The 20,603-nt window shown below is 40.5% G+C and overlaps 1 protein-coding gene and 1 long non-coding RNA gene across 3 annotated transcripts; both read left to right on the forward strand.

Annotated features, from left to right (window-relative positions):
• Nucleotides 1-11: 11 nt before the first annotated feature.
• Nucleotides 12-5,766, forward strand: atp5f1c (ATP synthase F1 subunit gamma). 2 transcript variants are annotated; one of them, XM_067581189.1, is made up of 9 exons: nt 12-136; nt 657-691; nt 1,614-1,745; nt 1,834-2,041; nt 3,495-3,638; nt 3,754-3,818; nt 3,915-4,070; nt 4,906-5,002; nt 5,547-5,766. In XM_067581189.1, the coding sequence occupies exons 1-9, from the start codon at nt 96-98 to the stop codon at nt 5,548-5,550; spliced, it is 882 nt and encodes a 293-aa protein (XP_067437290.1). In that variant the 5' UTR covers nt 12-95; the 3' UTR covers nt 5,551-5,766. The 2 variants fall into 2 exon arrangements, with proteins under 2 accessions (XP_067437290.1, XP_067437291.1); XM_067581190.1 differs by lacking the exon at nt 5,547-5,766 and having other exon boundaries at nt 4,906-5,006.
• Nucleotides 5,767-7,313: 1,547 nt separating this feature from the next.
• LOC137176090 (uncharacterized) lies at nt 7,314-10,510 on the forward strand. Its single transcript, XR_010925800.1, has 2 exons — nt 7,314-9,658; nt 9,868-10,510. It is a non-coding gene; the product is annotated as an uncharacterized lncRNA (long non-coding RNA).
• Nucleotides 10,511-20,603: the final 10,093 nt, after the last annotated feature.

A 20,603-nucleotide genomic window follows, 5' to 3' on the forward strand; every position in this document is an offset into this window, starting at 1 on the left:
GACTTTTCTGTCAGTCCCTGAAGGCAGCATTCGTCCATTTTGCCTGTTATTTGCGCCTGCGCAGTCCTGCTTGTCTGACCTTCATAGGACTAACCATGTTCGCGAGGAGCAGCCTGTTGGTTTTCGCCCCACAATGGTAACGTTTAAAATACCTTAAATACTCTCACACCTTTATTTAACTGTATCTTACCTGTAGATACTTTATATAGCTGTGTGATTTAGATGAAGCATGTAAGTTGCAGTCAGTAATACTACAGTTATTGAATGCAAGGACGTGCTAACGTGGAGGCCGCGGCTAATGAATGACAGCACAGTGAAGTTCAACCGGCTAAACAAAGCTAACTTAGTTAAGAGGACATTTTACCAATGAATGACTCTAAAGAAACACTTTAACTGCAATGACTAGCAGTAACACTAAGGCTAACGCAAAACTAACAATGTCAAAGCTTTCACTGTCTTCTAACTTTCCAAGCTAAGTGCGCTAGCTTATTTGCAGCGCTAGCAGCAGCAAGCGCCTACTGTATCTTAAAGTCCTTCACGTTTAAAATCCAATTAACCTATGCTGATGTTATGTCAATGAGCTGATATATGTGCATGATGATACTGCTGCTTTATGTTTGCAGTTAAAGCTCAAATGCTCTGTTTTCTGTTCACAGTGGGCAGGTCAGGAACATGGCTACCTTGAAGGACAGTAAGTACTTTTGTATACCACACACTTTATATGCAAAGACAACAACATAACATCACATTAAACACTGTAATCTCACACTGACGACGCCCCTGAAGCAAAATTTGAACAATCAATGTCAAATCCTTGCAGATCCTGAAGGTTATATCTGACTCCATAAATGCATAATTCTTCATAAGGATTCATTTGTTATCAGCATGAAAACCGTGGTTTAAAAACTAAATGAAATTACTGACAAGTTACCACATGCAATTAATTCTCCCTGCAGGATAGACCTAAAAAGTCTCAACTAGCTCATATCCACTGTGATCTATTTTTGGGGCGAAGGTGATTATGCAAGAAACTGCAGAATATTTTAAAAAGACGTGCACTAATTGTAATGAGTGATGCCGAAGTGGTGAACCTGCTCTGTTTTAGTAATTCACATAAGGTTTGATAGGATGTTCTACAGATTGTGCATGTTTGCCAGTAAAGAATGGATCATCAAGTTGCCAGATTTGTGAATAAAGTTTAGTGTGATGTAGAGCAAAAATTGTTTATCATGGTATATGTAATTTTATATCAAGATGTTGATATGGCAATATATATTTGTAGTAAATCTTAATTGAAATTGCAAAACTGTTTTATAAATACAATAACCAAATAATAAGACACACCTGGAGTAATAATGTAATGTAACTCCTATAAAGTTATAACAGGAAGTCCTGCTCATCAAATTACATAATGATAATAAAACCAAAGATATTCAACAGATAGATACCTTGGTATAAACTATACAGTCAAATCTTTGGTGGGTGACAAATTCATAACATCTCACTGTATATATATTATTGTCCTGTCACCTAAATCTAATATATGTATACATCGTCACAGTCACTTCTACTATCATGCTGGTAACTGATCGATTGATCCTTTTTTCCTTCAGTCACCATTCGGCTGAAGTCCATCAAGAACATCCAGAAAATCACAAAGTCCATGAAAATGGTGGCCGCTGCCAAGTATGCTCGCGCTGAGAGGCAGCTGAAGCCCGCCCGTGTCTATGGCACCGGTGCTCTGGGTATGTATGCGTTTTATCTCTCAGCGGAGTAATTACTCACTATGTACGAGCTTCTATTTGATTCCATTTGTCGCTCTCTGTTCTCCAGCCCTGTACGAGAAGGCCGACATCAAAGTGCCGGAGGACAAGGCCGCCAAGCATTTGATCGTTGGCGTGACTTCCGACCGTGGGCTCTGTGGTGCCATCCACTCCGGTGTGGCCAAAGCCATCAAGAGCGAGATCGCCAGCCTGACCGACGCTGGCAAGGAAGTGATGGTGGTCAATGTGGGAGACAAGCTGAGAGGCCTGCTGCACAGGTACGCGTGGAAATAGAGCTTTCTGAATCCTCCTCTTCATGACATTGATGAAGGAGATGAGTCTGTTTTCAGTGTCGGGCTTTACTGAGGAGATGCTCAGTTGATGTCAGATGTTGGTGATGATATTTAGAAGTGTTTTTATCTCCTCCTACGTGGTGTGTGTGTGTGTGTGTCCGTGTGCTACCAGTCAGTCTAACACTGAAGATGGTGGACAGTTGTAACTTGATTCTCTGCATGGTGATGCAGCATTTTAGGTCAGAGTTTCATCTCTTGTATGCATGAGTGTATTTGTTTGTTTAAACCTTTATTTCACCAGGAAGTCACTTGAGATCCATTTAGAGCTCCAGTGATTAGTCAATTAGTTGCTTGACAGAAAATCTGCAACAATCTCTTTTCAAAGCAAAACATTTGCAGCTTCCAGCTCCTCAACTGAGGTGACATTGTGGTTTTCTTTGTCCTCTGTGATGGTGAACTGAATGTCTTTGGGTTCTGGACTATTGATTTGACAAAACAACACATTTGAAGATGTCAGTTTAGGCTGTGGGACACTAAAGTTATACTTATTTTGGATATTTTTTAGATCACAGTGATGATCGATTAATCTTAAGAAATACAGCACAATATGAAAGGACCTTAGACGCATGAAAGAGAGAAGCTTGACTATAAAACAGTTACATTCTTAAATGAAAATATTTTAAATGTGGCATTTGAATGTCTGGTATGTTTATTTATTCAGCTGTACAGACAGGAAAAAAACATTTTACAGAGATAGACGGCAAGTTTACCAAGGCTGGTACTGGACACTAAATCCATATCAACTCATTAGAGCTGCTGGAGCTCTAATGTTTGTTTTTTTTTCCTCCTTACTGCACAAATTAGAGAAGCACAAGCCTTCAGACTCTCCTGCAGGTTAAGCTGGACTTAAGGAACACATTTAGGGCAGACAGACTCTAACACACTCACTATAAACAGGCTTTAAGACACTCACTAACCTAGCAATATGAAGGCTACAAACAACCTGTAGTGCAACACTCTGTGTCGGTTTTACACTGGTACTGTATCCTTTCAAAAAGACGACCCGAATATAAGACGACCACACCTTTTCAGATGTATATCCAGGAAAATAAACCCGTCTTATATCAGATCAATACGGTAAACTTTCTGAATATATTTATTCATGTAGTGGTCTTTTCTTTATAGCCTCTATAGTCTCTTTATTCCAGTGTTGTCATTAAGATGCCGACTTTGCAGCAGGAATATTGGTCGGCATTTGGCAGAATAACTAATAATCCATCATTCAAGCCGCTCACTCTTGACTGCGGTGGGCGTGATGTAACCGAGGCAGCTTTACAACTGATACTTACAGCAAACACCAAAATGTAGATGAAAGAATTAAAAGTGTGTCTGTAATGATAATTTCACCGTAATGATAATTTCTAATGTTCCTCATCAGAACTCATGGCAAGCACATCATGTTGAACTGCAAGGAAGTCGGCCGCAAGCCCCCCAGCTTTGGTGATGCTTCCATCATCGCCACCGAGCTGCTCAACTCTGGATACGAGTTTGACCAGGGCTCCGTCTACTTCAACAGATTCAGGTAAGATGACTCTTTTCTCTACTTGGATCTGTGTTGAACTGTTGTTGAGAGAACGACTTGCTTGTTTAAATACTGTATTGATTAGAAAATAAACCTCGCTCTCCTCCCGATGCAGGTCTGTGATCTCATACAAGACCGACCACAAGCCTGTGTTCTCTACAGAAACGGTTGCTAATGCAGGTACTGCTGTTGTCTACGGAGACACTTTCACACAGAGCATCAGGTGACCCAGTCAGAGATACTGATTATATGTCCCCCTCCTCTCTCCCGTAACAGAGACCATGGGCGTCTATGATGACATTGATGCTGATGTGCTGAGGAACTACCAGGAGTTCGCCCTGGTCAACGTCATCTACCTGGCCCTGAGGGAGGGCTCCACCAGTGAGCAGAGCGCCAGGATGACCGCCATGGACAGCGCCAGCAAGAACGCCTGTAAGGACAACACACACACATGTCCTCGTTCCTGTCATTAATGGCGCCACTGGTCTAGTTGTAGAAATGCTGGAAAAAAAAATATTGAGCAAAAACTATTAGTAAATTACTTTATTAGACCAGTGACAGAAAAAGAAACTAACAATTTTGATAATTAGTTTAAATTCAAATAAGCTTTATTGGCACGACAGATCAGAAAATTATAAACATTGACAGATGATTAATAATTAAACAATAATATGAAATACAATATAATAGGCATTTTTACAGATGAAATCACACAAACATTTACTACAGAGCTTAGTTCATTATTGAAGTTTTTTTTTTTTTTTTTTTTTTTTTTTTAAACAAAAGTGCAAAAAATTCACTGGTCCCAGCGTCTAAATATGATTTTTATGATGATGAACTGAACACCTTTTGGGTTTTTGATAAAACAATGAATTGACTGACATTTTTCAGTATTTCCAGACATTTTATCAATCAAACAAGTAATCAATAATGACAATATTTGTCAGTTGCAGCCTTAAAGAGATGCTGGTAACAAGTGTCTTGAATATGACAGATTAAATGACTAATTGAGAAAATAATTGACAGATTAATCGATAATGAAACTAATCGTTAGTTGCAGCCTTAATTTTATCCCTGTTGCCGACCCCTAGTTGAAACTTGGTTGCCATAGTAATTAAAAAAAGGAAAATCCTTGATGCACAATCTAAGTTTCCCATTGACATGCAGTGTATTATTGAGCAGGTGGAATGAAAGTCCATCATACAGGAAATCAATGAAACATTGGTTAATGTAATGTAATGTAATGTAATGTCTCCCCTCCTTTCAGCTGAGATGATTGACAAGCTGACCCTCACCTTCAACCGTACCAGACAGGCCGTCATCACCAAGGAGCTCATTGAGATCATCTCTGGAGCCGCCGCTCTGTAAGTCTTTTCTACATTTTTCTCACCATCCTTCTTTTTTAATTCTGTCACTCCATTTTTTTTTTCTTCTGCTGTTCATTTAAGGATTTTTCCTCAGCGATTCATCCCCCTTCATTATATTCCTCCTTTCACTCTGCTGACTCCTCTGACCTCTGAGGCCCTCTTGTTTTTTTTTTTTTTTTCTCTCTTCCCTAAAAGATTCCCTCTCAACTATGCATGTATTTTAAATTTCCCAAAGCGTTCATTCTTTCATGACTAATTCTCCTCTGACATAATCTGCTCGTCCTCACTCTCCGCTGAACTCAGGAACTGAGGCTTGTCTTAACAAAGGAGGTAACATTGTAGACTGTAACGTTAGGATCCCTCCTGGTCTAGTTTGACGAGTATCTTAGGTAGAAGTGTGCACCATAGCTCTTTGATATAATAGACTAGACGCCCTTTAGGTTTACAGAGTCTCCAGCTTGTTAAACTGTCCTCAGTCAAGTCTATAAAAAGCTGTTCTTGTTCTGCGTTCTTATCCTTTTTATTCTTCTTTCTTTTGCAGATAAACGGACGAGACCATCGTTCCCCGTTGACTATAGCTCTTCAAAGTACTTCAGACAGTTGTTGTCAAGAGTCTATGAACATTTGTGCTTCTATTTGTAAAATATATGGAGAAAATAAACCTCTTACAGAGAATCCAGTCACTCTTTCATCTGTCCCTGTATCTATCTTGCCTCCTAATAAATACTAATGACTGATTAAAGATGAATGTCGATGCTTCACTCTTAAGTTGCCGTCATTTTCAAGGTCATTCATCAATAGATAATCAGTTCGTAATGTATCTTGATGCAGAGTTTAAATGTCTTTAGATGCAAGTGTAGTTGCTATACAACGCCGGCCAGCAAGTGAAGATATAAAATAAGAAAAACATGGAAATATCTATGGATTGTATCTATTATTTGTTGTGTAAAAACACACAGAGGATGGTCAATGGCAATAACATAGTTAAAAGAAAAAACAAATTATACCTTCAATAAATTCTACCATGTGAAGCAATTAATGTTTAATTTCTTTTTCAGAGGTTTTGATTCAGTTCTGGTAGTTTTCAAGACTATGTTGTGTTTTTATTAGATTTCATGATGTATATTTTAAGGGGTTAGTGATTGTTGTCCACTGGATTGATGTATAAATGACCAGATAAGAATATATAAGTGGTAAAAGTTACTGTGTTTGTAATATTTAGCAATTTTCACATTACAATAAGGAGTCACATTTTCCTTCAGGATCTCTATGGAGGAACAAAAACCTCCAAATATACCCTACATGAGCTGGATTTAACCAGCACAGCGATTTTTTTTCTCCCCCCAAAAAATCAAATATCAGTGTTTTTAGGGAAATACTGCGTCGTCATGAATTTATTAAGTTGGTCTCCTGTTTTCATCAGAAGTTGGATATTGCCTGGAACGTTTTATCAAAAATTGACTTCAATTTTAAAAAGTTCAGCAAGTTTGCTTTTTTGAGATAATTATCCTTACTTTCTGATTTTCTGAGTTTAATCTTTGGGAATCTTTTTTTCCCCTACGTGTCACTAATCCTCTTCGATAATCCTCAACTCTAAATTGTCATTTCAGTGCCATTTGTTACCCAACTAGGACTGGTTCTAAGCAGGTAGTAAGTGTTTGGAAGATCAATTGTAACTTTAAGTCCTAGTTTAGTTTGATTTATTTGACAATCATGAAACATACATTACATTTGAGCAGTTGGTATAACACCTTTTTGGCATTATTTTAACATTTTGACTTGTAAATCTGACTTCTAAAGGTTTTTGGTTCTGACCATTGAGGCCTAATTTAACCAGAGATTTTACTTCTATCTTGAGAGCGACTCTCCCTCCAGGTTTAGAGGTCCAAACTACTCAGCAACACCTCTTTACTGAGTGTATTACTGAGTGTATTTTTGGCCTGTGATGTGGTCTGTTCAACGGCCTTTTTATCCAGTAAATTTAAAGTGTAGCTGTTACTGTGGAAGGAGATACACCAATCATCCATGGGAGCGACTGTAGTCTCGAAGCGGGATCCCAAAGGTAGTCGACTGAAGGATTGCAGTATATCATAACCTCTGACCTGCTTGTGGAGATGGAGATACAGTGTTTAGTGGCAGAGATCAATGAATAACTTCATCATTTGTATCTCAATGTGACAAAAAGATTGGTTCTCTTGGTGTAATTGATCAGCAAAGTCGGCAACAACAGTACAGCGTTTGCTCCAGTCAAAGTTTGACTAACAGAAAGAAGATGATGGTGTTGGAATATTGAGCTTCTTCCTCACCATCCTTGCTTCCTTTTCCATCCTCAAGACACTCAACATTGGGAGCCACTGAATTGCAGTTAAAAGTTTGTCCACCAGGCCGCGCTGTCTGATAAGAAATGTGTGGCATCTCAGTCTCGAACAGCAACCTGCAAAAGAAACTCAAAGAGGCCATCAAGCAAAATAACAAGGTGTAGTTTTGTTTTACTGTATGACAAAAGGTTTAGTTCTCGTCAATTGATCCGCTATATTCAGATTTAATACTCTTTTTTTTAACATATATCATAAAATATTGACATTATAATTTCCTAGCAACAGCCGATGCCAAATATAGGTGCTTGTTGGTTTGCATTTGTTATTATTTCTGTGTCCGTGTAGATGTATGCTTTTATGCATGCCTGCATCTGTGTGTGCATGTCTGTGTGTGCATACATGTCCTGCAGGCCTTGTTTGTCTATTGTATTTGTGCTTGTTATTGTTTACTCCTGAGGGGAGTGGGGAGCGATTGCATCTGAACACTGAAATTACAGCGATGCCAGACTCTGATAAACGCAGTCAGAGAGCAGAAGCCTTCTCATCTCCCGCTCGCTGGCGAGGTCTGGCAAAGCCCACATCACATGGACGGGTGAAGAGAAGAGGGTTTGGGGATTTTTGCAGAGCCTTGTTGGCAAATTTTGGAGTTTTTCAGGGTTTTGGATGATGGATAGATTGGGAAACTGAGAGCTGATGGTTCTTCCTTTGAAACAGGATTGTGGGAACTCTGGAAAGTTCAATCATTTTTTTTCTTCTGTCTTGATGCTTGTAAGGTAAACAGTAAAATTAGCACAATGCTACAAGTTACTCAGAGCTGATTTTAAGTCTTTTGAGGCATGTCCAATTCAACAGTCAAGTCTTTGAGGTCTGAGCGCTGACCATTAAATTGACACGGCATTTGAACAGGTTTCCTGACAAAGCTGTGTTAATAGTGTTCTTTCTTTTTTACATGGAGTAGCTGAAGTTTTTTTCAATACACAGGCCTAATAATTCAACTTCAAACTGCATGGTTATGCAAGACGAGGCCTGCCTTGTCGCTTGTCTTACTGATAAAAAATGATTTGAACAAGTTTTGGGACTTGAATGTTGTAGTTTTCAGGTATCAAGTCAAGTTTTAATTCCCACAGCAGTGTGCAGAAGTAGTGATAAAAGCCTACGTTGTGTGTTATAATATACCAACTCTTGGTTGTGATCCCCCCCCTTGGTGGGTCCACAACATTGTTGTCAATATAAAAAGGGTCTATGTTGCCAAAAAGGCTGCCTTAAGTAATTGCTGAGATCTGGAAAAACAGTGATATTGCTACAGAGAGGTCAGATAGGGCAAGAAACCAGAGCAGCCAGATGACTGAAGCCAACAGACTATCAAAACCACTTTATTTGGTAAAAATACCTCATTGCACAGGAAAACTGTGCAAACTAGCAAATACAGTAGGTCAAAGCTGTACCAGAAGTCCTTCTGTAAACTGTTTGGGAAGTAATTTTACTGTTAGGCCTACTCTTATGTTTGGCTAACATGCAGGTTTGTTTAAAACTTTCTTGTCTCTTGCCCTGTCAGACTTATTTTTAGAGATGTTTCTGTGTCCCTGGATCTCAAATCCTAACTTTTTGAGTAACGTGTTAGTGACAGGAATGATACAACCCAAGTAATGTCAATTGTTGAGTGTAGAAAGGAGAAACAGGCTAATTCACGTCCACATTTTGCCGCCACGTAGGGGAGAGTCACCTCAAGTGTAACGTTTCTCTTGCTATGTAAATGCCATCATGACCTCATCACGTCAGCATGTGGCCAGTTCACTTCTAATGCTGCAATCCCTTGTACTTGGAACTCGGGAAAAAAGACCTCTGACACGGAAAAGTGTGATGGAATGATCATTCAAGTCCGAATTCTCAGTCGGGAACTCAGGACAACTCCATCTAGCCTGAGTTCGCCAATGGAAACACGCCTGACATCACTTCATGTAGTGTTTGTGTTGTGAAACGTCCTGTAACAACTTTGTGGTTGCCATTTCCATGTCCATTGATTGATTTATGCTTGATAAAAGTCTTTGTGAGCGTGCAGTACTTGCCTAATTCACCATTTATCTTCACTAATGGCACTGTGGTGACTGATATAGGGCCTCAGTAGATGCTTGCGAAGTTTGGAGACTTGCATCAGTTTGCTGCAGGCGTCCATGTTTTCCAAAGCAGATGCACTGGGACGCATTTGGATTGGAAGTCAGGAATTCGAAACTATTGACTTCCAACCTATATTGGATTTCAGCATAAACATCCCTGAAAAATAATAACAGGATTCACTCTGCAGGGAATGGCGGCTGAAAAACCAGTTTAGCACAAAGTAAGTAAAGATGAAGATCCAGAGATATTTCTCGAACATAAAGTAGTTTTCACATGTCACGCATGCTAGTTCTGGTCTGTAAGGAACGCAAAAGCATGTGCGCGACCAGCCGCTCATTTGTAACACATGTTACATTTGTAACTGCCTAGATTTGTGAGCACAGCTTGATTAATTTTCCCCTTTGTTTGCTTGTTTGTTTGCTCTTCCAGAATGTCACCAAACAGGGAGAGGAAGAGAGGGTTAGTGCCCAGGGATGTGCTAGAAAAAGCATCAGAAGAAGTCATCAGACAGGGTCTCTCTGAACGAAACGTGGCTTATTGCATATGCCATGTCACTCTGTACAGGTATTATAAGGCAGGGATGAGCCTGGAGGAGAAGGGGAGTCAGGAGCTTCCAAAGTCAGGGTATACGAGCCACTTTAGAGTCTTTTCAGATGCGCTAACTATGTAATCAATGTACTTGCCAACAAGGAAGGACAGGAACGCAACAGCTGTTAAATCTGGTAAGTTTTAATAATATCATTAAGTTTTTTACATTGTCTGATCACATCCTTTTTATATTATCAACATAGAAACAGTTGCTTGACTGAAATATTGTTGATTTGCAATGAAAACTATTTGTTTAATGCTGTTTTTGTTTTTTAATGCAGTGTTACAACAATAGCTCACGCTGTTACAACCGAGACTCACATGTGTTTCGATTATAACACGGGACAGGGTCCATTTTCAGTTTAATTCCTCATGACTTGTTTTCTCTATTGAAAAACTTTAAATGGTTTATGATCACAGACACATGTGGGTCGTTTGCCTGAAAATATTACATGTGTAGGTAAAAAAAAATAAAATAAATAAATCTCTGAGTAAAAGAGTGAAAAGTGAAAAATGTTACAATTATGGCGATGGCAATTATGGCAGCAAACTGCCAGTTATAAGCCACCGACTAGACCGCTTCCAACAAAGAGGAGAAATAACACAATAAACTGTTATATCTTCCGTTATTATGTTTTATGATGAAACTGGAAAGGTGTGTAACTCTGTTAACGTGAGAGTGATTTGACAGCATAATGAAACGGCTCAAACATCTGCGCGTGAACGACTGTGAAGAAAAAAGACAAAAAGTGTGTGTGTGTGTCTGCAAGAGAGCACGTGTGTGTGATTCTGCATTAAAAAAAAATGTATAAAGGTGAGTGTGTGTGTGTGTGTGTGTGTGTGTGTGTGTGTGTATGTGTGAACGAACGAGTGAAGACATCTGAACATTGTGTTCGGGGGCCCCGCCGCCGCTCTGTATTAGCTTCACCTCGTTATCGTTATCGCCCTCCTCCATTGTGGCATGACGGGCGGAAAATGATTAGAGGAACAGGTGACAATGGAGGCAGAGATTTCTGCCTTTACCCGGGGCAGCGCCACTGTCAGGTACAGCAGCATTACACTCAAAAGAAAAGAGGCGAAAAAAAAGAAGAGGGGTGCCGCACAAAAGAGCTCCTTTCTTACTTTAAAACACTCACGTCTTCTTCAGGAGTGCAGAATGGGTTGGGAGCCAATTGACTTCCCTCCCTTACTTTCGCCATCCTTCCATCCTTCTCTCAGGTAATCACAGAGAGAAGAAGGAGAAGAAGAAGAAGAAGAAGTGCAGCTTTGAAAGGAAAAGACTCACCACTCCTCCCTCCCTCCTTCTTCTTCTTCTTCTTCTTCTTCATTCTCCGCTCACTCCTTTTTTCTCTGAACAGACAGGAAGAGGGAGAGATAGCGATGAAGGAAGGAAGACAGGAAGCGAGGCCGAGGCTGTTTCCCACGTCGACATGTGCGTGCACGTGTGAGTGACTCTGATGTAGTAACGCCAGGGCATTATCTCATTCAAACCCCCCCTCACTCTTATCTCAATGCATTCCCCTCCCCTCTTTTCTCCACCTCACCCCCTCCCCCCCCCCCCCCCCCCCCTCCAGTCTTCCACAAAGCTATCTGCTCCGTGGACTTTTCTGACTATTTATGTCGGACAAGGTCAGGATCGTTTAAACCGCTCTGCCTCTCTCAGCCCCTGCAGATGAGATAGCGCGGGAAGGAGGGAGAAGCGATCGATTCCCGCCGCCACGCAGATTTATTCCCCTCCCCTCCCCTCCCTCCTTCGTTCGTTCCCCCCTCTTCCCTCTCATTCTCCCAACGGGGGTTTGCACCAAGGCAGGAGGGGAGGGTTACCATTGCTGCTGCTGCCGCCGCCGCCGCCAGGCTCATCAGTCTCTTTAACACCCGTGGCGTTTAAAATACAGTAGCAGCCCTTAAACTGGCCACTTTTCTCTGGTCCAAATGAGAGCCATCCTCTCATCAATCTGGCCTGCTCAGGTTTCCGAGGGGCGTGAATGGTGAGGCCTGTTGAGAGAGAGAAAGAGGAAGAGATTTAGACGGGGGAAGTGGCGGTCTGTATCATTCACAGGGGTGTTTTACAAATGAAGTGGTGCACTTACTCAAGCTGAAGGCTTGATTGTGAAGTGGGCTGGCTGGTAAGTGGGACACTAAACTAGTCTAACTAGAGGAGAATAGGTTTTGAAGGCCTGTAAAGATGCTGATATTTTGGGATCAAAGCTGCAGAAAGCAGAAATATTTTGTATCAATCTCAAACTCTTCATCTTCAAAATCACAATTTTAGTGCTAAGAGCTCTTTGCTGTGATGTCTGTGGAAGGTTTTCTGTTATGTTACCAAATCTTTTGTCTGTTTCAATAAGGGGTCTTTAGAGGTCCAACTGGTACCTCGTAATCAAGACCCATTTGGGGACTTGATTTGGACCAAACGATCTGTTGGGTAACAGGTTTATGTGCCAATACTTAAGGGATTAGAGTGACTTCAGGAGGTCAGACACTCCTTTGAGGCATTTTGGTCCAACTTTTAACACGGTAAACCTTTCCCAAGGAACAGCCAAGACCAGCATGATGAAAGTCATGAGACTAACAGAGGCAGCGCTAACGGTAACTCTTATTACACTGTTAGCAGCCAACAGTCTGACTCATAGTTTATTCTACTTTTTCATAAAACAATATTAAAATCTCAGTGTTTAGGGATGAAATGATTGGATTTCATCATTGATGAAATCCGTAAGCAAAAAATGTCCAATGTCCAAGCAAGTAAAAGGATAAAATGCTGAACTAATTTCATGAATATTCTTGCACTTGTTTGCAAGTAAAACAACCATAATCTGTGTCTTAAACTGATGTCTTTGTTGTTGTTTTTTTAATTTTTGACATTCAAGGGCAGCTTCTTCACTGGTTATTTGTGGTTTCATCTCCTTAGCTTTTTACAAGTTTTCCTTAATAAGTTGTTGCCCTCCAGAAAGTCTTATTGACGAATGTGTCGGATCATAAACTCTGACTGTGAAAGAACCAAATAATCCTTTTTTTCACAACAGTTCAGTCCCCAGACCTTCATCAGGGAAAATTCATCAATTCATCAAAGGTCTGAAGATGGTCAATGTTACAAATAGAGCTGCAACGATTAGTTGATGAGTAATCGATTAGTCGATTGACAGAGAATTAATCAACCACAAATTAATGTGATAGTAGATTAATCGTTTTGAGTTATTTTTTTAAAAAAAAACTGTTTACATGGTGGTTGGGACAGAAGGAGATATTTGAGTGTTACATTGGCTTTTGGAAATGGTGATCAACATTTTCCACCGTTTTCTGACATTTTATAGATCAAACAACTAATTGATTAATAAAGAAAATAATCTCCAGATGAATCAATGATGAAAATAATCGTTAGTTGCAGCCTTAGTTGTGACTAAACCAAGTACAAGTGATTGACAGTGTGCAGGATTTTCTGGTTCTTTTACAGCACAAATCTTATAGTGTAAGTAGCCGAGCTAGCTACGTTAGCAAAAAGCCTACTGATGCCTTTGACTATCTCTGTCAGTCATGTGACTTCTCTTCTATTGCTTATCAGTACCTCACATCTCCCTGGTTAGCAGTGCTAATGCTAACGTACAACTTATTTTTCTGTATATTCCAAACAAGTTGCAAACACATGATCACATTTATGCTAAAATGGGACGTCTGAGTTATAGAAACAATTAAAAGGCTTGTGTTTATCTAAGATTTCTTTTTTAAATCTTTTCAGAGCAGAAATGGTCATAATCATTTAGACTCTGTGAGACAGAAACTCTCCACTGAAAGCCGGGACGACACTAATAACAGTAAAACCTTTTCATGCACAGTCGTGTGGAATCTGATCAAAACGTCTCATTAGAATCTTGAATCTTGAGGGTTTCTCATAGACGGCCAGCGTAGCGTGACGCAGCTTGTCGCCGGCTTCGTCTGAGCGAGTGTTTTGTTTGTGAGAATACTTACAAATGTCTTCTTCACCGTGTGTGTGTGTGTGTGTGTATATATATGTGTGTGTGTGTGTGTGATCTCCCTGCCACTCATGTCTTGGGTTACTGTGTTTCTGGCTGTATGATAGATGGCTCAGCCCAACCTCAGAGCCCCCAGCCTGAGCCGCCGGACAGCATGTCACTGCCAGTTTCCGCCAACTGAGTGTGTGTGTGTGTTTGAATATGAGGATGTGTATGTGTGTGTTTGTGTATGTGTGTGTGTGTGTGTGTGTGTGTGTGCTTGGCCAGTTCCGACTCCCCTATTGCAACAGGATAGGTGGGTAAAGATGGCCTGGCTGCGTGTTTGTATGTGTGTGTGTGTGTGTAGTGTGAACTGCCTCGGGTCTGCGTCCTGCTGAGTGTGGCGGCCCCAGCCCTTTCCTGTCCAGACCACACGTCTAACCAAAACCCAATGTGTGTGTTTGTGTGTGCCAGAGTGTGTGAAGACAGTCTGTCATTCGCTTTATGATTATTTTTCCTCATCCGTTCATATATTGGTTATTTCTTCTGATTATCTGATGAATCCTTTAATCTATTAAGTGTCAAAAAATAGTGAAAAATGTCACAATTTCTCAGATTCCAAAGTTTTCAAATTGCTCGTTTGGTCCAAATTAACAGAGAAAAGCAGCAGCTTGAACCAGAGATTAATTATTATTTAATCTTATTTTTTATATTTATCATCAATTACATTATGTGATACGATTGGAAAAACAAGAACGAACTTTCAAGCCAACATGGACGAGAAGAAACTTTTACAGCTGCATGACAACTTCATCTGCTGAGGAAGATCATGTGATATGGACAAAAAGCTTCTGAACACCTACTAAATGGACCTCATGGTGAGATTTTTTTTTTTGCTGCCGGATAAATTTCTTAAATGATTAATTGATTATCAGAATTACAATCAATTTATCAACTGATTGTTTTGTCCCTGTTGCTTCTCTATAAAAAGTCCATCTGCTCACACGTTTCCATCAGCCTTCCTCATCTGATAACATGTGATCTACTAGAACAAGTGATTAATTATCAATCTTTTTTTTTTTAATTCAATAATTACATTGTGTGATGTGATTGAAAGCTCCAGAACAGCTACTAAATGGACCTTGAGGTGAGATTTTTTTTTGGTTAACAGCTGCTTTCCAAGTAAAGAAAGAACTTTCAATCCAGGCTATTATGAATAAAAAAAAAAAATTAGATGAGGAAGTTAATGGGATATGATAAAAAGCTCCAGAACAGCTAATAAATGGACCTTATGGTGAGATTATTTGTTTCCAAAGTCAAGAATGAACTTTCAACCCCGACGATGGCTTTTATTTTGATAAACTCTCCAAAAGATTAAAAGTTTTTTTTCTGCCTTACATACTTAAAAAAAAAAAAAAAAGATAATTAGATAATCAGAACTGTTGTTGATTAATATTTTCAGGTAATTGATTAAAAAAACATCCCTTCCTGTCTGATAATTTCACTTTTTTTTTTTTTTTTTTTTTACACTTCAACTTCTCTCCCCAATCTGTGATTTTTCTTAAAATAGGCTGCGAGATTTCGCCGCCGATAGCCGACAAACGAACGGCACCTAGAGGAGAAGCAAAAATAAGTAGGCTAGTCCACCCCCCCCCCCTCCCCCCCTCCTCCCCCCTCCACCCTCCTCTTCTTCTTCCTATTCTTCCTCCCTCTCCAGTGCTGCCAGCAGACAGTGTGTTTCTCAGCGTAGTGGAGATTATAGCCGGGAATGACAAGCACGCCGTCTGATACCATATCCGCTCTGAATTACAGATCAGCCCTTTTTAAATGATATTTTAAATACTTGCTGCAGGCTGCGAGTTTTCACAGGGTCTTATTTCATTGTTATTATACTAGTACCATATTTTTGTTAGAAAATCAGTGTTGGCGCTTATTTAAATGAGGGAGAGTGGAAGCCGATATACACTCCAGTGTGTTATTTTACTGTGCCACTTTGGAAAATCCCTCAGTACACCCCCTCTCCCACCACCACCACCACCCCCCCCTCCAACTCCTCACATACATCCACCAGCCTCCTTTTTTTTTATGTGTTCTTGGTGGGAATTAAAAAGGAGCCCTGTGAAAAGGACAAAAGAGAAAGGACAAATTGTAATTAGTTTGATTTTGTGTGTGTGTGTGTGTGTGTGTGTGTGTGTGCTTGGCTGTGAGGTTGGTGTAGCCCATTAAGGGTTAGATTCCCACAAAAGACTGAGGCTTTGATTACCTCTCTCATGTGTCGGGGTGGTGGAGGGAGGAGAGGGGAGGGGAGGGGGGGAGGAAGAGGGATCGCTCAAAACCGGGTGCGGCTTTGACTTGAATTGTTTCACCGTTGCTCATTTTGATCATTGAATTAATATGGGATAGCAAAAATGTCCCTTTGTTTTTTTTTTTCTTCTTCTTCTTTCTCTCTCTCTGGACAGACAGGCATGTCAGGATGTAAAGAGGAAGAGGAGGAGAAGATGCAGTACTCGCAGTGGCGTGCTGGGTGGTGCTGTTGCCCCAGCGATGCACCCGCTTTTGGATAAAAAGGTCCCTCGGTTTCAGTCGAAGGCTCTGAGCTCTTTGTGCTTTGGCCTTTCATGATGGGGTTCTCTGGAGAGCAGAGGATGGAGAACGACACTCCTTCCCCCCTCTAACCCTCTCTCTCTCTCCCTCTCTCTCTCTCTCTCTCTCTTCCTCTTCCTCCCTCCCTCCCTCGCTTCTCTGCTGGAATACACCCCAACCTTGACATATTGAGAATGAAAACGACGGTTCCACATCCCATGCTCGCTTGTTGACAGCGTTAACACTCTTTTCATGTGTGTTTTGATAGCTGAAAATGAACCATATTAGAGTGTTATGAGAAATTATGTTTAGTGTGTGTGTGTGTGTGTGTGTGTGTACGAGGACATGCATTGCCTTACGTGTGTGAGTGTATGTCCACATAACTCAATTTTTTTTTTTTTTAAGACAGAAAATCATTTTCGTTTGCTCCCACGCGTTAAATTCACATGCACACACACATACACACACAAACACATACACACACACACACAACACTAATTGTGCTCTTTGTTTGTTTATGGTGTCTGAGAGAAAAATATGTAAAATAGGCCCAGGGGAAGGAAAATATAGCCAGTGGGGCTAAACCAACAATTTAACCCTCCCAACCCCTGTCTCACCCTCCCAACTGCTGTCTCACCCTCTGTGTATCCTCCTAACTGCTGTCTCACCCCTGCAGAGACTCCTTTCTTACTCTCTGTATGCCCTCCGAACCAGTTTTACCCTCCTAACTGTTGTCTCACCCCCTGTATACCCTCCTAACTGCTGTCTCACCCCTGCAGAGACTCCTTTCTTACTCTCTGTATACCCTCCTAACCAGTCTCACCCTCCTAACTGTTGTCTCACCCCCCATATACCCTCCTACCTGCTGCCTCACCCCTTGTATACCCTCCTAACCAGTCTCACCCCCCATATACCCTCCTAACTGCTGTCTCACCCCTTGTATACCCTCCTAACCAGTCTCACCCTCCTAACTGCTGTCTCACCCCTTATATACCCTCCTAACTGCTGTCTCACCCCCTGTATGCCCTCCTACCTGCCGTCTCACCCCTTGTGTACCCTCCTAACTGCTGTCTCACCCCCTGTATGCCCTCCTACCTGCTGTCTCACCCCCTGTATACCCTCCTCACTGCTGTCTCACCCCTTGTATACCCTCCTACCTGCTGTCTCACCCCTTGTATACCCTCCTACCTGCTGTCTCACCCCTTGTATACCCTCCTACCTGCTGTCTCACCCCAGTATATTCTCTGATGCTGTATCAACCCCTCCAGCAACAATGTGTGTTTTTAAATTATGTGCATTTATGAGGCAAAATAATGTATCTGTATTCAGGCTGACAAACTAATTTAAAGAGTGTGTGAGAATAATGACAATAGTTTGTACTTTGGTGAATGGCTCATGGTCAGTGTGTAGTTGTGATATGAAATATTTTTTACAGGAGGGTTCAGGTAATCCGGGTGTTTGAGGACTATATGCAGCTAATATTTTGTACTGGTGTTCAGTATTTTTTTAAATTTCATGTCAAACAATTTCTGTAAACTTACAACTTCTGTTTTAGATTTCTGTTGTTTTCCTTTTGAAGTAAAGAACATCTTGTAACAGCATTTCCACCACAAGACATTCAATACTCCAGTGAATCCCACTGAATACACTCATACTGTTGCTAACGTTGATGCTATTGTTAGCAGTTATGCTATAGGTGATATTAATAATAATGCTAGAGCTCCACCAATTCACATCATGGCAAACAAACTTTATACCTAAACTGTTCAATCCTTCATCTAACAACTAAAACTACTCATTATATTGTATAAATCCCAGAAGAACTTTCAACTGTCATGGCTGACTATTGACACAGAAATGAATGCTTACAGACCTGAAATAATATTCATATAAAATGTTATGAATTAATACTTTTAAAGGTATCATTAACCACATTTTATGACAGACGATGTGACTTCAGTCCTGCAGACTTTTTATGCAAATTATGACTTATTGCACATCACTGCTAATATTAATAGTAATAACAGTAAAACTGTTGCGCTTTAAAGACACAGTAGTAGTAATAACGGTACTACTGTAACAGAGCTGAGCTGAGTTTCTTGCAACAGACATTTGGACTCGTCAAGCACAGATGTAATTAATAATAAGACCCTGCTTACTGGAACACTTACATGGACCCATCATTAAATGGTATTTGAGCCTTTCCTGCTACTTTTACAAGTCAAAACATCTGCTTTGAAAAAGATCTACACTGACACTAATATGCTAATGTTAATATTAATACTGATAGTTATCGTCATAGTCATAATTCTATCATTATTAACACTGAAACTAACAATTATCCATCCGTGCATCCGGTTTCTGAATCTGATCGACTCACTGCAGTGCATTTCATTCGTGGTATATTCGTGTTCACCAGTATTCTCAAACGGATGGCCACCTGCTCGGACCAGATCTGTTTTAAAACTACTGGTCTGAGTCTGAACAATAAAGAGAATAACTGCACAGACAGTGGAAACAGACCACTCTAACCTCTGGCTCCAGTGGAGTCCTGCTCTAATGATGCTCACTTCCCGCTTATTTGTGGTAAGCGTGTTTGTTTATATGTGCCCCCGTGTGTATGTGAAGTGTATTTTCCCATCAGCGCTTATGCCATAAATGAAGAATTGGCTCCTCCGTGCCCTTATGAGAACCATTATATGTGCAAAGGTATTAGAAGAGAATTTATTGTGACACATAGCATTCATGGTCGTTTATGCAGCAATTAGTCAACGCCTCATTTGTTGACTGGTTTTGGTTTTAAAAAATGAGGCATGTCACACAATGAAACGAGTTTGCGCAACTTCTTCTCAGCATCTGAGACAGAATGTGTGTGTGTGTGTTTTTTCCAAGGTGGTATGTGTGTGTGTGGGTGTGTGTGTGTGTGTGTTAAAGTTCAGATTCAGTCATTTTGAACTGAATCTGCGGATTGTAAACATGTGGTGCTGATATTCAACATCTTTAAATCTAGCCTTTCTTGCACCCTTTAAAAAAAATATATATATATTTTTAAACAATTTTAATCCTCTTAAGGGTGGAAAAGTGTCTAAATCAGCATATACGTCACCTGACACCAACACTCACATTGATAAAATTCTTTACAGGATACCAACTCAACATTACTGCCCACTATCTGACATTTAATGCCCTCACACAGCTGTATGTATGGGTGTGATGCAGTGACTCATCCATTGATTCCATAATACGTGACTTGACTTGACGTGTGAACGCTGAACATCAGCATTATTGCATCAAATAAGGCAAGACTCTTTCCTCCCCCCCCCCCGCCCCCTCCTCTCCATCTCCTCTCACTCTCATCATACCTTTTCAATTATCCTCTTCCTCCTCCTGCTCCTCTTACGCTCCATCTATCTGCCGCTGTCCTCTCACCTCTTCCACAACTCCTGCTCCGAGGTTTCATTTTCCTTCTCCGAGACTCCATTTTCTCTCCCCTGTTTCCTTTCCTTTCCCTTCCCTCTCCTCTCCTCACGCAGATAAGAGCATGTCCAATTAAGGCACGACCCCACTAGCATGAAACACACATATATATACACAAAACATACACATGCATGAAAATGATTTAAAGCAGAGATGTATACTGTACGTGAACTGATACTCGGGTTGAACCGGCACACGTACGTCCTGTATTTTTGAAGCTATGGATCGCCTGGAGGCCTGAAAACCATTGAATCAGACATTTTTCACTTTCACTTGCATATTGTCACGGCTCGGCGAGAACCTTGAATTTTAAAAATGTCAACTTTGTTTGAGAGCTGTAAGAAAGAAGATTTACCAAAATGTAAGTTGTAAAAATCTCGAATTTGCTGCTAAAAATTTTATTAACCAACAGAAGAACATGGAATATAAAACACAAGGAATTACTTTTAGACATATTTTATGCCAAAAATGTTTTAGAGGAAACATATTTAATGTGTGAATTATGTTTACTGGCAGTGTTTCGTGTCCTTGAAGCATGCAGAAGGGGGTTTTCATGGTGGACGGTGG

The sequence above is a fragment of the Thunnus thynnus genome, chromosome 23 (genome assembly GCF_963924715.1).
Source record: "Thunnus thynnus chromosome 23, fThuThy2.1, whole genome shotgun sequence".
Lineage (NCBI taxonomy): Eukaryota > Metazoa > Chordata > Actinopteri > Scombriformes > Scombridae > Thunnus > Thunnus thynnus.

What these genes read in the sequence shown, in the direction of transcription:
- atp5f1c (XM_067581189.1), top strand. Translation starts at nt 96, where the DNA reads ATGTTCGCGAGGAGCAGCCTGTTGGTTTTCGCCCCACAATG. An exon ending in CTGAGAGGCCTGCTGCACAG is followed by an intron (nt 2,042 to 3,494) that starts GTACGCGTGGAA and finishes GTTCCTCATCAG; the next exon opens with AACTCATGGCAAGCACATCA. An exon ending in CAGCGCCAGCAAGAACGCCT is followed by an intron (nt 4,071 to 4,905) that starts GTAAGGACAACA and finishes CCCTCCTTTCAG; the next exon opens with CTGAGATGATTGACAAGCTG.